Below are 17514 nucleotides of genomic sequence, written 5' to 3'. Positions count from 1 at the left end.
CAAGCGTCTTCCCAAATACTCCCTCCGTCCCAAAATTCTTGTCTTAGATTAGTTTTGATACAGATGTATCTAATACTAAAACTTGACTTGATACATCCGTATTTAGACAAATTTAAGACAAGAATTTTAGGACGGAGGAAGTATGATAGTATTCTGTTCATTCTCCACCAAGTACCATGTTTTAGAGAATACACGTATGCCATAATACTTAGCTAGGTAAAAGAAGAGCCCTCCTTTAACTTAATAGTCAACAAATTATCATCGGGGTAGTACTTAGCCCTCAGAATAGTAGCACATAAGAAATCAAGATTCCCAAGAAGACGCCACGCCTGTTTGGCGAGCATTGCCAAATTTAAACTATGAGTATCACAAAATCTCATCTTTCTTTGTTTCTTAGGGACACACATTTTTCATGAAGCCATCTAATGCATCTTTCTCTTGTTCTCCTCGTCTCCCCACCAGAAATTCGACATCTCGTTAACGATTTTTTTAAAAAAAATAGGAATTATACCACATACCCTTATATTTACATATGGGAGGCAAACCAATGAAAACGCACCCAACGGTTCACGCACCGCGACTCTGACTACTCTAACTCGCCGTACGTACGGCACGACGGCAGACAGCACGGCACGTTCACTTCCAAAACCTTTTCCACCTCGCCTGGCCCTTGTCCTTGTCATCCGCACCGGCCTCCTCCCACGCCTTACCGTGCGCCGGCAGGTGTTCGCCCGGCGACGGCGCGCGCGCCGCGTCCCCAGACTTCTTGCCCCGTGCGAACGACCGGAACGCGAGCAGCCTCGACCTGGCGGCGGCCACGCCCGCCCGCTTCCCACTCTTGCTCGCCGCCACGCGGTCGTCACCCGAGCCGTGGGCCGGCAGTGGCGGCGGCGTGGTGCAGCCGTCGTCGGGCTTGAACGCGTCTACGTCCTGCGCCGCCTGTGCTGCCGTCTCGTCCGGACGTGCGTGCAACGCGTTTCCCGGCGGCGGTGCCATACGCTCCGGCGTCTCCGGCTGCATAGGCCTCTCCTCCCGTTTCCGGTCAGCTTCCTCGGCCTCTTGCCGTGCTCCGGTCTCTCGTTCCGGCGTCTCTTCCCGTTCCCGAGGTCCGGTTGCGGTCGTCGGGGTCGATCACTGCCACGCTGGCCGTGCCAGCCGTCGCGGATGACGGCGGTGCAGGAACCGTAATGGCGGCGGCAGGCTGGTGCAGCTGTGACAACGTCAACGTGGGTGCTCCTTGGACATCGCCGGAGGCTTCTTGCATGCAAAACGTAGAAGGTATCAAACAGGAGAAACCATCAAGAAGTGAATCATACAGACCCGCTGACGGGAACGCGTCAGAACCCATTGAAATGTTGACGATCGACGCGAACTCATTGCAAGAACAGGAGAAACCATCGAGAAGTGAATCATACAGACCCGCTGACGGGAACGCGTCAGAACCCATTGAAATGTTGACGATCGACGCGAACTCATTGCAAGAACAAGAAGCAATCCTCCCGTGACATCGCCATCACATGTCAGCGAAAAGTGCGCCGATCGTTTGCTTCTTGGGAACTACTGCTCCATACATGCAAAACTACTGACACGAAGAGCATTTCACCTGCACCATCTCTCAGAACGACCGAAGAATGGGTAGGAACTTGCTTTAAGAAAGAGAAAACTTAGCTAGCTAGGGCAGATTGACGTCCACCACAGGTAACTGGAACCCAGCACATGTTTTGATGAAGAAAATACCATAGTAGCGTGTGTTTATTACTCACTCTACATCAGCAGCATTCATGTCAACACATCGGAACAAAACCGTGTGAAACAAGGGTTCAGACCGCAACTACAGTTACTACTGTGCACAACAAGAACCATCGAAAATTTCCCCAAGTTTAAAAAAAAACTCGTACCACTATTGTCTATTTCTCACCGTTTGACAGTACCGACGCTGAGTGTTTCTTCGTATGCTCGCTGCTGCCCGCAGGCACAGGTAGCCTATTGGCCAACCTTTCGGCCTCTCGTGCCTCCATGATATCCTCCTTGCTCAGGAAGCTTGGCTGGTTTGTTGATGACAGCAGCCTTGCCCACATCCTGTCCGTGATCTTGACCTTGCTCCGTGTTGATGTCACTCTCTGTTGTCCAAATGAAATTTCAAGTTATTCTAATTGATCAGGTAATATCCAGTATGCATCAGAGGTGAAGAATTGTATTGGTGCCCCTAGTTGGGTCACGCTCGACTGATTTGCCCCTAGTTTTTCAACAATTGCGGTTTTGCCCAGCTCACTTCACTCGCCTTGTGTTTTTGCCCTTCCGGGGCGATTCCGACCAATCACGAATGCAAAAATCCCTATTCTAAGAGGTGTGGGACTCTCCAAAGTTCCCGTTCCTTTCGTATCCCACACACTGAGTCCCCGACTATCTTATGGAGGCCAAAGATAAAGAACAATTTCGAGTTGAACTTTAATCCAAGATCTGCCAACTTAATACAGAGTAATGCCACATCTACAAAAGGTTACTTATTTTTTTACAAAGAAGCTGATGTGGGGGATTATGATTGGTAATGGGGGGAAGAGGGGATCCACCCCAGTTGAATTCGGGGGGGGGGGGGGGGGGGCGATTATAGTTTACAAAGTTAGCATTGCTGCTTTAGGAAGGGAAGTTGCAAACAAAGTGTCACAACATTTGCATTTTGACTGGTGCTTTCTGAGTTGCAGACTTTGGAAGGCATTGCGACGAAGTTATACTCTTGTGTTTTGGACTATGCTACCACCTATGACGATTGCAGGGTTCAAGGTCACTGCCCCAGGGCAGCTCTCGCTCAATTTTTTTTCGCTCTTCTGTCAATGGAATGATACGCAAGCAGAAAAAATATCGCCATTTGCCGCATCGTTTCACAATTTGTGAATGCCAGAATTAAACCTTGACAGAAACTATGACTCGCCATATGAAATATTGATGGCCCTGAAGCAAATACCCCCATTTTCCATGATGAAGCGAGAGTCCCATACTACACCATAGTCAAAAGTAACTTGATAGGGGCATGTGGAAGTTATACTTACATGAAATGGTATGTATGCATGCCTGCCGTTGACCATTCCCACTGTGAAGCTATATCCTGCCATTGCACCATGAATGGCACTGTGTGCCAGCAGTGTGCAGTAGACATTGTCCGAAGCATTGCTTGGAATGGCTCGGATCATGTAGGTTGGATCTGTCAGTAATAATAACCGGCTGCTGATGTTACACCCAACAAAATGATATACCACTGTACAATCTGATGTAGAGACGCAAACAAAAGATTGTTACCTATGTATTTAATGGTCATCTCCATCTTTTTGCTCTTGCAATGATCCTACAAGGAAATGACAAAGTATACATTAGAGAATTCTTAAGTGAGGTCCAAGAAAACGCCTGTTTTGATATCACCATACTAATAATCCGTATGAGGTAAGACTGAAAGCAACAATGACAAATGTGAAGGTTCACTGCGATATTAGCTTTGCTATCAGCATCCTAGTAATTCTAGTGTACATGTTCCAAAGGCGGCCTCAAAGTGACACATCCTAGCAGTTCTAGTGTCAACAGAAAATTTATATGCACAAAATACATGCAAAGTAGTATCAATATATCATGTAAACTCGTTTTAGAAAAGAAATTATATTCACCTTAATCTTGTGAGTCAACCAGAGACCAACATCAAGAAGCAGCTTATTTCCAGATGCATCTAGCTGATCTGCTACAGGTATACTTTTGGCAATAAGATCCTGTCCTGCTCCCTCAGCCACTACAATGACCATGTGGTTGTTCTCCTTCAGCCTTCTTTCTATATACTCAAAGAGTCCACCCTCCCCCTCCAAATAAAACAGAGATTCAGGAATTAAGCAGCAGTCCTACAGAAGAAAGGAAAAAAATCCAGGTTATCCAGCCAATATAACACAAATTATGGAGAAGAAGAATGACACATCTGAACATTGGTGCTGCGTCTCATCTAACACAGTCAAAGTAAAAAAAAACAATGAAAAATATAAGGCTTAAAAAAATTACTGAGTGCTGTTTGGAATAGCTCAGATATGCATAGAAGGCACTAACTTACCACATCTCTGCTTGCCAGCGTAGCATACATTGCAATAAACCCTGCATTAGCAAGGAATCATCACATTGAGGACTAAGAACTGCATAATGCAATAGCTAAAAATTATAAAAAAAAATCCATTGTGACGCATAAGGGATAAGTACTTAATGAACATTCCACTAAACATTTTTTAGTTAATCGGAGCAAATCAGCGAAAGACAAGGTAACTCCTTTTTGGCCTGCTTTTCTACCCTTGAAGGAAGAAACAGCAAGGGGGGAGTTGGCAAATGATTCAAGAACTCATCAGTCAGCAGCAGCAAGGACCCATATTAGGATGGGCTAGGAACTAAGAGAACTAACCACTATAGCGACCCATCAGTTTCACCAAGCCTATTCCGTTCTCAGCACTTGAAGCTTCCACATGAGCGGCATCAATGGCACGTTGGGCCTCTTCTACAGCAGTGTCAAAACCAAAGGACTTGTCTATAACCTAAGAATTAATATATTACAATAATCAGTATCAATTCACATCCCCTGCATACTGATCTCCAAAATCAACCGATATTCAGTAAAAGCATCTTTGTTGTAGAAAAGCAAGCAGTCATATATTACCGCTATATCATTATCAATAGTCTTGGGGATACCAGCAACAGCGACTTTTAGACCACGTCTCCGGATTTCCTATCAGCAATTCCAAAAGTTAGAAACTGAGTCAAGAAATGTGAACATCTCAGTCGATACTCCAATTATATTTTCACTAAAAAATATTCTAATAATGTATTAATGACTTCTAAAATATGAGCCTTTAAGACGATATCTACATAAATGTGGTGGATACACTGCTGATAGTGATTACCTTGAATATCTCATATGCTCCCTTCTGAGTTCCATCTCCTCCAATAATGTAAACCTAGATAAGGGGCACATGCAGAATTTGCTCAACTTCCGAAATAAGGAAGATCGTATAAACAACGCTTACAACATACAAATACCTGATTAATTCCACGATCTTGAATGTTATCGACAATCTTATGGGTATCATGACCACCACGTGAACTTCCAAGAACTGTACCACCCCTTTTGTGGATATCATTGACACTTTTTGGTGTCATGCGAAGATAATTGCTCGAATAGAAGCCTTTGTATCCATTCTACAAAATTGATTACGACATAAGTAATAGAAAATGAACAATGCTTTTGAAGTTAAAGAACCATGCATAGATATAGATTTAATAGCTACAGTTTAGAAATTGCTTTCACCACTGCACTACAATGCTTGCTCACGGTCATGGCAAAAACACGGTGGCACAAAGTTCCCATTAATCGAACAAATTCTAGACTCATATGACACAACGAAGCTCATGGACTTCAGAACATGCAGTTATTATAAGTGTAGTACGGTGGAAATAATTTCCTAAGTAAATCTGAAGTAAAATGACAGGGGTTTTGCTCCTTCCGCACTGGCATGAAATGCAAATGCAAATGTCTATTAATTCCTGGGAAATGTTTAACAGGACAAGGATCAAGGAAGGTGGTCTTCTTTTCCAAACAAAGATATGGCATGGACCAGTCGTCTGGGATAGCAACAGCACAAACCTGTATTCCGAAGACATCGTTGACATTGTACATGTGGGATAAGCCACACACCAACTCTCTAATGACAGTATTGAGCCCAGGGCAAAGGCCACCACATGTCACAATGCATGCTTTCACATCTTCTGGCTCGAAGTAGACCTGATAAGGCTCAAAATTTATACCAGATATATGTAGACAATGCATTGCCCTTAAATGATATAGGCACATATTTAAGGCATCATACCCTCTGGCGAGGCCCGGCACGACGGAAGTGAACTCCACGTGGGCTGTTCTTCTGAACAACCACCTGTTGTGGCACAAAAAACATGTCATTTCACCAATTACCACCTTAAACATATTATTAATGTACGAAAAATCTGCTTTGACTCTTTTTTTACCTTTTCAGGTACGGTATCATCTGCATTGACAAAATATTGCCTGGTAAATATGTGAAGAGAGCCTTCATTTAGCTTATCAGATATGTAATGAGCACAAGAGATTTTGCGCAGGTGACAACAACGGCAAACTGATTGTAGATCCTTACTTGACAGTTGAATAGGCAGGGTGATCTTGCAATGGGTTAGGAAAAGTCTGTCAGGAAGGACAAAAAAGGAAACCGTCAGCTTAATTCCCATGATGTCACCTTGAAATCGATTCACTTCATTTTAACATGTAATTGAAGCCAAAAATAAATAATGAATTGCTATGTATCCAGCATTCCATGAATGCATATGCAGCTGATCTACAGGAGAATGTCAGGCCTGTTCTGTCTACTACACCTGAAATGCCACAGTACCACAACAGGTGGTTTGGGAAAGGGTAATCGAATATTTGTAAAGTGAAGCCACACTCCATTCAGCCCGGATCGGATCAAAACTCCGATCCAGGCATCCACAAGTTTAAACAACAAATCTAACAAGCGTCACCTATGAACAAAGAGGCCAGTTCATCGTAGGAATCTCACGCAAAACAGCGTTGATTTAGGTAGGAATCTACAATCTCCAAGTGTTCTACTACTATGTTATCGGATCATATCCGGCTAATGGGGTCACTCGCCAAAGATCATCAGATCAGCACTATGTAAGTGTCCGAAAATGGATCTCACGCACAACCAATCCACAAACTGACACCCAAAAACTTGGAAAATGTAAGGGGGCGCCTAAATCATCAAATGCTGCGTAATCAGTGAAGGCGAAGCTCAGCACAAATGGCAGAAGGAACCAAAGCCAAGCATAAGCGAAATTCGCGCATCCAGAAGCAAAACCACGCCCTCTCCCTGACAAGCAACAACCGCAGTTCATAGAAATTCCCACCGCGGGCGCGGGGCCACCAAATCCGGCAGCGGAGCAAAGCGGGAGCAGGGGAGGGGAGGGGGAGTGGGTGGCGGCGCTCACGGGGAGTTCGGGGAGGTAATCGGTGAGGTGCTGGACATCGTCGAGGACGTAGCCGTAGTCGCCCTCGTCGAGCTTGGCGAAGGCGTCGTCGTCGTCGCGGAGGCTCGTGGCGGAGGCGTTGCGGAGGGCGCGGAGGTTGGGGTAGGAGTCGCGGGAGATCCGCACGCACGTAGCCGAGAAGGGGAGCGCCTTCTGGGCCGGCTGCAAGTGCCGGTACCGCGGCGGCTCCGGCAAGTCGTGGTCCGCCTCCACCGCCACGCCCAGCCCCTCCTCCACCTCCTCCTCCTCCTCCTCCTTGGGGAGAATGATGTGGGACGCCATCGGAGAGCTCCCGGCGCTGGAAAGCTGACGGAGTCGAGTGGGTGGTCTGGTCTCGCTGGCGCGTTAAGAAAACCGTTTCCTCTCGCCGGAAAGGCAGAAGCCGACGAGCGAGCTGGTCAGATGGAGGTTTAAATATTCGGCCAGCGGCGAAGCGTGGAGAAGGGGAAAGACCGAAAGAGGGAGGAGGAGGAGAAGGCTCGGGACTTTTCGGTGTGATGTTTTTCTGCTGTGAATTCGTGGTGATGAAATGGAAAATGGAGATGGAAATGGTTTATGCGGCAATTATTTAAGGTGAGTGAATGGAATCGTGTCTTGTTTCTCAGGCAGACGGCTGTGGATGCATCGGTCGATCACAGTGGGAATAAATAGAGCCGGGTCATGCCTGGCATCTACTCCTACTTATTGAAGTTTCTTTTTCATTGCTTTTGGAATAAATGAGAAGAAATGTGCCACCATCATCTCTTTGCCGAACATCTCCAAAGGCAAATGCCTAATTTAAGCCCCCATGTATTCACACAATCAAGCTTCAAGCCCCATTTATATGTCACTACACCGGCGCCCTCATTTCGGGCCTCCTCATTTGTCTGTCTTAATTTTTGACGAAGTTTAAATTTGACACCTTAACTTTGAAAGCGGACAACTTGCACCGTCAACTACTGAAACCGAACAAGTTTCGTCCATGGTCACGGTTTTGACCGGTTTTGGTGTTCTCTCACCCCAGTTTTGACCGTGCCGACTCAAATTCACATACTTTTTCCAAGTTCGAACAATGTTTTAAAAAAGCATGCGGATTTGAAACAAGTACACGTGTTTCAAAAACAGTTCATGGATTTGGAAAAAGTACTCAGATTTGATAAAAGTTACGTGAACTTGAAAAAAGATAAGTGGATTTGAAAAAAGTACGCAAATTTTTAAAAAGTCTATGAATTTGAGAAAAAGTACGTGAATTTTTTAAAAAATACACAAACTTGAAAAAATATGCGGATTTGAAAAGAGTATGCGAATTTTAAAAAGTTCATGGATTTGAAATTTTATGTGAAATTGAGTCAGCATTGGTCCAAAGAGGGGTGAGTCAGCACCAAAACCGAGACCAAGGACGAACCTTGTCCAGTTTTAGTAATTGGGGGTGTAAGTTGTCCGGTTTCGAAGCTGAGGGACCAAATCTAGACTCTGTCAAGAGTTGAGGGACCAAAAATATACTTCCCTTAAAAATATATTTTCATCATATTCACTACACATTCAACAATAAATATTGCACACAACAGTTCAACAATACAATAACTAACAAGTCAAACAATCCAACAACAAATGTGATTGGCGACAGCTAATTCAACAACTCATACATACTCCCTCCGTCCATGAATAAGTGTACATGTAGCTTTTGTCTTAAGTCAAAGTTTTAAAACTTTGACCACCTTTCTAGGAAAAAGTAAAAGCATTTATGACACCAAATTAGTATCACTAGATTCGTTTTGAAATGTACTTTGATAATCTATCAATTTGATGTCATATATGTTACTATTATTTTCTATAAAGTTGGTCAAAATTTTAAAACTTTGACTCAGAACAAAAGCTAGATGTACACTTATTCGTGGACGGAGGGAGTAGCTGATAAAACAGAGGATGTACATGGAGATGTTGAAGGCATGAGAGTGAATGGAACTTGAGAAGATGAAGGCGAGGGACGACATTGATATTAAGAGAGAGAAGGTGAGGATAGCATGGATCACTGAGGAGTTGAGGACATGTTGGCCGATGCTAGCCTCATGGATAATGATGTCGTGGATCACCATCATGTGCAAAGACATCAATGCATGCAAGAAAAAAACAAACTTTGATTCATCATTCATCTCAAGTATCAACCTTGCCTCGCCCTGTTTTTCTTGAAGTCCATCCTCTCCCTTTAGACATACAAGTAGAGTTTGTACCTTTCCTTTTTCTTCTCCTCCCTAATGTCCCTATTTTTTTTCAATTCCACGTTTTTGTTGAAAAGGAGCTCCGCCCTCAAGGACGACATTTAGCTGGCTGTTCCATGACATGTAGCTCTATCTTTCTCCCACTTCTCCCCCCTCATCATCCTACTTCAATTCCACGTTTTTGTTGGGAATATATGCTAAAGGTTAAAAAAACAGCACCACTGCTAAACTTGCATCCACTCTAAGCTAATCAAATTGTTATTTTACATGTTTTATCATTTATTAAATAAACATAATTTAATCCCATAGCACCTATGTGATGCTAAGGGACATGACAAAAGATACCTAGAAGAGGGGATGGAGAGAGAAGCCTGACGTGTTTACTTAAGCCAATGTGTGCCTTCCAAAAGAATAAATTCGAACCATTCATAAAACATTTCAAATGAGAAACGAAGCCAATCATAATAGTAGGATTGCAAAGATACTCTTGTATCCTATGAAAAAACACAAGGATGAAGAGCTAATGTAGAAAAATTTGTTGCATAAGGCAAATGCTCGCTTCAATGTAGCACACATATGTCAAAGAAAAAAAATGTACAAGAAAATTGGAGGAGCGAGCAGGCTTGGGCCCATGGTAGTGAGCATCCTCCATTCCTCCTAGTCGCTCCAAAAGAAATGCTTGTTGAACCGCAAAATAATGTTTGTCAAACATCAGATAATTCTCTTTAACGCAAATACCGATCTGTTGTCTCTCTACGGGCATCCCGCTGCAAAAGAAACCCTAACCCACGTTATTACATCAAAGAAAAGATGGTCGAAATTATTCAAATGTACTCCCTCCATTCCAAAATAAGTGGCTCAACCTTAGCACAACTTTGTACTAAAGTTAGTACAAAGTTGAGACACTTAGTTTGCGACAGAGGGAGTATTTCTTATGCTTTATAAATCTAGCCGTAAGGGCTTAGCTAAGGCATAATGCAAACAAACAAGATGACTAGGTAAAAAAAAGGAGTTAAAGCCTGCTGCAGATCTTTCAAAATATGTACATAATAGAGGAAAAGAATAGTACTAACTAATAAGACAGTCAGCACCACTAACATGTGTTCAGTGAGTAAAACGATGTGTTCAGTGGGTTCCAGTGGTTAGGGCCATTGCCACAAGAGTTACACATCTCTGCACATCTTGTGCAGCCGGAACATGTCTTGCAACGGGCTTTCCCTCACTTTGAATGAAACTTCCTGCTAACAGACTCGTAGGTTGGGATATTAGTAACTGCAAAACAAACATTTTTTTGGTAAACCACAAGACCACGGTCGCAACAATGTTGCACAATCTACTTGATGTTAAAAAATGTAAAGAAGAACAATGTGCTTAGTAAGAACATACCATCACCCCATGATGCCATTGTAAGGGGTGTAGAAATAATGTTCTTGGCAGTTGAAGAAATGTCATTCAGAGTAATTGCTTCGACATCTTTCAAGAATTTCTCGATGGGTTCCCTGCAATGTCATGGAAGCTGAATCACTGAGGTTCAGAATCAAGGAAAAAGTTGAAATGGTACTTTATAGCCTTATATTATAGCTATCAAGTGCTGGCTAGGTAACAAAAAGATGTGGACAATGCTTGTCCTGCAATAGCTCCTGCACCTGAGATTAGCATAGCAAAACAGTGATATTTATCTGTATACTCCCTCTGTCCCACAATATAGTGTGCATTGGTTTGCGCAAAAGTCAAGCTTCACAAACTTTGACCAAGTTTATACAGAAAAGTATCTACTCCCTCCGTTTCTAAACAGAAGACCTTTTAGAGATTTCAATATGGACTACATACGGATGTATATATATGTATTTTAGAATGTAGAATCACTCATTTTGCTCTGTATGTAGTCAATATTGGAATCTCCAAAAGGTCTTATATTTAGGAACGGAGGGAGTACATCTATAACACAAAATATATACCATATGGAAATATTTCATGATGAATCTAAAGAAATTGACTTAGTATTGTAGATGTTCACAATTTATTCTATAAACTTGGTCAAAGTTGACGAAGTTTGATTTCAAAAAGATCTAATAAGCACTATATTTTGGGACAGAGGGGGTATATAAATACTGCATGTAATAGCTAGAATATGGTCGACGTGTTTATTCGCAACAAAAGGAAAAATGATCAATCGCTTGCACAAACAATGCAGCTGCCAGCTAGAATGCGGTAGAAGGTCAATTTCTAGCTAGACTGGATCAACAACTGGAGGACTCTGATATCATGATTTTCATATGGTGATGTGAAGTTCATTCAGCTTGGGTATAAACTACTGGACAATCCACAAGATAGATACAATAACAGCATGAAAATTCGAAAAATGCCCCAACAAGGCTTATCTGAAGCAAAGCATCCTCTGGAAAAGAATAACTGCAACCTGTCGCAGCTCTGGAAAAGAAGCAAAGCCCCTACAGCCACCTCAAACTTGGTTCACCAAGCCATTTCACCCAGATCGAGACTGGAAGTTTCTCGCTAAGTCGTGGTTATCATAGCTATTTTCTGTACATGGGCCTAAGGGCAACTCCAACTATACCCACAAAATGTCCGCCCCTTGTCAAACGAAGAGAGGAGAGAGAAGGGAGGGAAAGGGAAAAGTGGGTTTGTGGTGGGGTCCGAGGCCAAGTTGGCGATGTCCGCGGACTTCCGGACTCCCCTAGAACTCCCCCCAGTTTGAGGAATTTCGGACGTCCAGACCAGTCCGCGGACATTTTGGGCATATTTCAGGATCCACGTTGGAGATGCCCTAACCAAATTCTGCACTAAATGACTTTTTAGTTCCATTTTAGCACAGAACGTTACCTAATCGATCCACCATCAGGACTATATACAGAAAAACTATAACGTGAACTATGAAACCTCCTCATATATTTCATCGAACAAATTAAGAATATCTATTTGAGTTCCAAAACTAGTAAGCATGCTGATTCTTCAGAAAAAACATATAAATTGGAAAATACTTTCCCCTCAAAAGGGCACTGCAATGTTTACACAAGCACATATGTAAATGTTGAGAAATACTGTTAAAAGTTCAAACAGAAGAGAAGGTAACATAAAATTAACAGTGTTAAAATCAGACCGTAATAACTGCCTAGTTGGTAGTTTTAAATAGCCGGCTATAGCCCCGCTATAGCCTTTTCATCGGGGTGCCACTAAATGGTCTCATGTACAAATAGCCCGCTATAGCTGATTTGGAGGTCTGCCGCTATTTAGCATAGCCAGCTATTTAAAACACTACTTTGGTCAATAGAGTCTATCTGATTTCCAAATGATTGAATGCATAGCTAGTGCATGTGAATGTGAAACATCATGAACACTGGGGAGTTGACTTTAATAGCTACACCCCCCGTCCCAAAATATAAGATCATTTTTGACACTATGAATAGTGTGAAAAATGATCTTATATTTTGGGACGGAGGGAGTAAGTTACAGATGCCTGTCTAGCCATACCTTTCACCATAAGTCATAACCTGCCTCCCAATGTCTTCACATGCTACAGCCTGGAATGAATAATACCAAGTATTAAGTATATAATGCTTCTTCCATTCTTAAATAGACAATATTTTAGAATAAGCACAGTCAAAGTTTAGACTTTGGTTGCTAATATACATACAACTTCTAAGATTTGTCACATGAAATTCAAATTAGCAGATCATCAATAGAATTTCCATAACATGCCATTTCATATAAGTTCCATTAACATACAATTAGAAAAGGCAATGGTCAAATGGGTGTATTTGAGACCATGTGGAATGCCTATTTAGGAACAGAGTGGGGTATGAGTTAAAAGTTTGTCTGAAGGATTCAATTAGGGGTTAGGAATGCATACTCTTGATTCCAAGTCCATCAAAACTTTACACTTTGCTGCCCGTTTAGCTCGATCAAGCTGTCCTTGTGTAACTAAGTAGAAACACAGCCAAGTGGGAAGATTAATGAGTGGTCAATTTAGTTCTAGAGATGATTCGTTACACAGCAGATGTCAAATAAGATGCAAACCATTTCCAGGAGTGGCAACTTCAAGAAGTTCCCCTGCTGCCAAATCCACAGCCTTCGAGGCAAAATCTGGACTCTGTGATCACAGAACACAAAAGCATGTTAGATTAGATACAACTATATGATAGAAAATAAAAAATAGTAGAATGATGGATCTGTGCATAAGTGTGAAACCAGGTCAAGCAATAATTTGTCCATTTGACTGCACCATGAGAATAAGTAAACTACAAAAGGAAAATAAAGAAACGACACCAGCTGGAGTCTGGGCAATTCTTTACTCAACCTTTACACATTATTTGCGTTGTTTGTGTTCTAGGGAGAAGTAGACTGTGAAAACAATACAAAATGTTGGACAAAATAGTGATAGGATGGACGGGAGGTAAGATAAACAGACACGCCAAATGGCTGAAATTAGGATAGGTTACATGCTTCTTTGGTATGCAGAGATTATATCGCAATTCTAACTGGATAGCCCCCAGAAAAGTACCAGACAGTTAGCTTTTGTTATTTGCTTATTGCTACTGAAGGCATCAAAAGTTTCCACTCTTCCCCTACTCAAGCTACTTTAGCCTTTATGTTGGCTGGAGGGGCCTTTAGCTGTTTGGCTACGCATCTTTTCTCTAGGTAGGAGCAATAAGTTTCTTTGCCTTAAGCTGTTTCCATGTCATGTCGTTTCATGTAAGACTAATTACTGTATGCCATTAAACCCAATAATCAGAAAGGATAAAACATACCACATAGCAATGCACACAAATTAACTATTTCTGGGAGATACAAGACATCACAAAGTTTTATTCACATCTTGAATTTCATAGATAAAACATGAAGGATAGCTTATGTCTGAGAAGATGCTTACGGTTGTTGCAAGAATTCCAAAAAGACCAGAATAGTTGTGGATATGATTGAAAGCGGAGAATGATTCGATCTGATGGTAGTGGCTTAATATCCGGAGAGCTGTATGTAAAGAGTGTTAAAGTAAAAAAAGTAATTAGATTAATTTAATTTTGAATCATTGGCAGGGATATAGAATTGAAAGGCATGACATACATAATCGAGAATACAAGCCCTTCCCAACACCGCCAGTACAGAACCAATCACCTCCCCCCATGAGCTTCTGCAGAAAAAAACTTATTATTATAGTGGGCAGTGGAAAGTGGACACGTAGTTCGCTTTTAATATGCAAGCATATGATAATCATTAAACCACACAAAACCTCGAAGAAAAGAAACTGCTTGTCTAGAATTTTGTCCGTAAATAACAGTCACTTAAATATTTGCTAACGCCCACCAATACCTGAAGGACAGTTACAGTAATAGCTGTTTTCTCTTCATACCATCCACCTGGCACTTCAAAAGCAAGAGCAAAATGTGTGTTCTGTCCACGGGAGAGAACAAGTAAGAACTATAGAAGTAAATCATAGATACATCACCATGACCAGACAGCGCAAAAGATAGAAAAACAGCAAGAACTCACTTGACAGTCTGCTTGACAACGATAGTCTCCTCCCACATAAACTGATTTTGGCTCTTCTGGACGCTTCACAGCAGGAAGATCAGAGAGAAGTGGCTCAGCAATTGAAACTAGCACATCATGCTCAACTCCTGATGCCGCTAGGACCATCCTGGGTGCTGTGTAGTTTTCCTAAATGCCTCAATGCATACAGATTTCAAAACAAAATCTTTCTAACTAAATAACAGCAAAGATGAGTAGATGGCAGATTAATGAATCTTACAGCAACGAATTCCTTAAGAACACCACTGTCCAATTTATGTATGGCAGGCTCTGGTGCCACCAAGGGCTTTGCCAGTGCCCCAGTATAGCCAGCAGAATGGAGAGCCTCTAAAAGTAAACCTTGAGGATTAGCAGAAAATTCAGCTATTTCAGCTTTCATCTCCTCCAGCTGTAAGACAACAGGACATTAATACAATGAAGGGTAAACCTGGAGCGCTTACCTTTAAATAATGGAATACCTGCTCTTTAACCTCCCAATCAAGAAATGCTGGGTTTCTCACACTATCAATAAGTACTTCGACCATATCAGGTACATAGGCCCTGAATGCATCATAGGTATAGCACATTTGTTCACGAGTAGCTATTGCAGAAACATTCCCTCCAATGGACTCTACCTCGCGTACTAGCCGCAAATGACTCCTGTTTGTGGTGCTCTTGAATGACATTCTCTCCAGTAGATGCGATGCTCCAGATGAACCAGGTGTTTCATACATAGAACCACAATCAATATACAATCCCACTGTTGCTGCTGGACTCTGCAGTTAAGTCCCTATAAATTACCCCAATGTAGATATTTAAAAAAAGGAACACACTGAAACATCTGCAGGCACATAGTGATACCGTTGATGTTTCTGAAGCAATTTTGATGCCATTCGGGAGAGTGGTAACTTTTGCCTTGGCTGGCTCTACAAAGTCTGGTAGTGGTGGAGGAATGGTGACGCCTGGGAGAGGGACATCAAGAGCTGGAAACTGGGTTGGCTTGCTACCAAGAAGCCAACCAAATAAACCACCAGAAGACTGCTTCACAACACTTGTACTAGCAAACCTACTAGAACCATGTTGCTGCAAGCAGAAAAAGGAAACAAATTGTGCGGTGGCGAGAACATCAGGTAACATCGCTAAAACTCTAAAAGTAAAGGTTGAAAACGGAAAAGCTTGAACATGAAACCAACTTGTGTGCAAAATACATAAGTTAAGGCAGGCAACAGGTGAAAATAAAAACCAATAGGACCAAATTGCAAAGCAAAACCCACCATATGTAAATTTAAAGTAACAAAGTGTGGCTAGTAACATATATCACTCCTTGAGTTTCAACTACAATATATTGTCGATGCTCTAAGTATGATCTGAAATAAGTAATGGACACAAGGACATGATGTTCATACAGGTTTAGACCTCCTTATAAATGATAACAAAGCTAGTCGTGTGTTCTTATATTGGACATGTTACAAAGGAGGTGATGCTTGCACTAGTTAGAGGGAAAGACGTGAACAAGTGTGTAATGTCGAACGGGATACAAAATGAGGTGACATGGGAATTGTTTGTCTAATAACATATAATCATTGAAGGGGCGCAGTTCCTTGGTATGAAGTGATGCACATTGGATCACAGGGAACAACAAACTAGGGTGGTTCTTGTCAGTGACTCTGATGATGGTGCCTCTGAATGACAATTGTTTGACAGCACATTGATGAGTGTGTACGACTTATGGCACTTGGCAGTGTGAGTTTGTTAGGCACATGCTGTCTATGGCAGACAGATGGAGGTACGGATTGTGCCTATCTGATGGACCCAATTTACCCTTAAGGCTAATAATGACAAAGTAAATAGCCAACAACTACATTTTAAGCATTTTATACAGTATCACAGATTCATGATATGGATGCGCCAGAGATGTATTTTTGTGTTTATGTAGCACAGATTCATAGTGTGGAAACCGTATCACTTATTTGTATTTTCACTTGAGTTGTAACACAGCCCAACATAAGTAGTACTAGCTCAAATACCAAAATCACATCCTGCAGATCGTGGTTCTAATTGGAGTGTGGATCAAATAGACTGGTATTTACATCACCTCACAAATTTGTCTAGCTCGGTGTCTGTCAGAAATCACCTGACTTCTACTATCCGCGTCCCTTCTTCTCTATTCGAGGGATAACAAGCACAGCACCCGCAGCAAACACCATGCGTATACACTCTAGCCCCCGTTTCTAAGTGATGGAATTGGAAGCTAGACCAATCGAACATATAACCAACGGCATATGAATCGGCAGCAACTCCACGAGCACCACCCGAGGAATCAGCTCGTTTGTCTGACGAACGCTGAGGGTTTGCTGCGGGGCGGGCAGATGGGGGAAGAGGGTACCTTGAGAGCGCGGAGGTGGCTGCCGGCGACCCGGTACATGGCTGCCGCCGCCCGGGAGCTCCGAGGGCGGGGAGTGGCGACCCGGACGGAGACGAGGGGAGGGCCGCCGAGGAGCTGAGGGCTCTATGCTCGTGTACAAACGAGCGTGCGTCGGTTGAGTGATTCTGGCCGGGTCGTGGGCCGTATTTCGGCCCTGCATACAATCGGCCCATCGTGCTTATCGCGAGCGAGTCAGCGATACAACAATCGGCCCATGGCGGCTGTACTCTCTGCCGCGAGGAAAAATATTTGGAAAGATCGGATGATTCGGATCCAGCTAGTCGACTATGTTGTTCGAAA

General features: G+C 42.6%; 1 protein-coding gene and 1 pseudogene across 3 annotated transcripts; both read right to left on the bottom strand.

Annotated features, from left to right (window-relative positions):
* Positions 1 to 366: 366 nt before the first annotated feature.
* On the bottom strand, positions 367 to 7614 carry LOC123070666 (ATP-dependent 6-phosphofructokinase 6-like; annotated as a pseudogene). The gene is made up of 16 exons (XR_006433876.1): positions 7030 to 7614; positions 6180 to 6226; positions 6034 to 6073; positions 5880 to 5942; positions 5657 to 5794; positions 5053 to 5211; positions 4917 to 4970; positions 4673 to 4741; positions 4421 to 4550; positions 4082 to 4122; positions 3654 to 3878; positions 3295 to 3340; positions 3048 to 3199; positions 1919 to 2120; positions 1396 to 1422; positions 367 to 1297 (listed from the first exon to the last, which is right to left on the bottom strand). The product of XR_006433876.1 is annotated as an ATP-dependent 6-phosphofructokinase 6-like (transcript).
* Positions 7615 to 9709: 2095 nt separating this feature from the next.
* LOC123070665 (mitochondrial-processing peptidase subunit alpha) lies at positions 9710 to 17328 on the bottom strand. 2 transcript variants are annotated; one of them, XM_044493956.1, is made up of 14 exons: positions 17176 to 17328; positions 15651 to 15872; positions 15269 to 15565; positions 15031 to 15198; positions 14772 to 14939; positions 14592 to 14672; positions 14346 to 14412; positions 14155 to 14252; positions 13302 to 13374; positions 13135 to 13205; positions 12756 to 12805; positions 10653 to 10765; positions 10365 to 10538; positions 9710 to 10047 (listed from the first exon to the last, which is right to left on the bottom strand). In XM_044493956.1, exons 1-13 carry the CDS (start codon positions 17212 to 17214, stop codon positions 10486 to 10488), a joined length of 1500 nt encoding a protein of 499 aa, XP_044349891.1. In that variant the 5' UTR covers positions 17215 to 17328; the 3' UTR covers positions 9710 to 10047; positions 10365 to 10485. The 2 variants fall into 2 exon arrangements, with proteins under 2 accessions (XP_044349891.1, XP_044349890.1); XM_044493955.1 differs by having other exon boundaries at positions 9710 to 10033.
* Positions 17329 to 17514: the final 186 nt, after the last annotated feature.

This window comes from Triticum aestivum, chromosome 3B (genome assembly GCF_018294505.1).
Source record: "Triticum aestivum cultivar Chinese Spring chromosome 3B, IWGSC CS RefSeq v2.1, whole genome shotgun sequence".
NCBI lineage: Eukaryota > Viridiplantae > Streptophyta > Magnoliopsida > Poales > Poaceae > Triticum > Triticum aestivum.
Note: the sequence above shows the minus strand (reverse complement) of the source record. Positions and strands in the feature narration are given on the sequence as shown.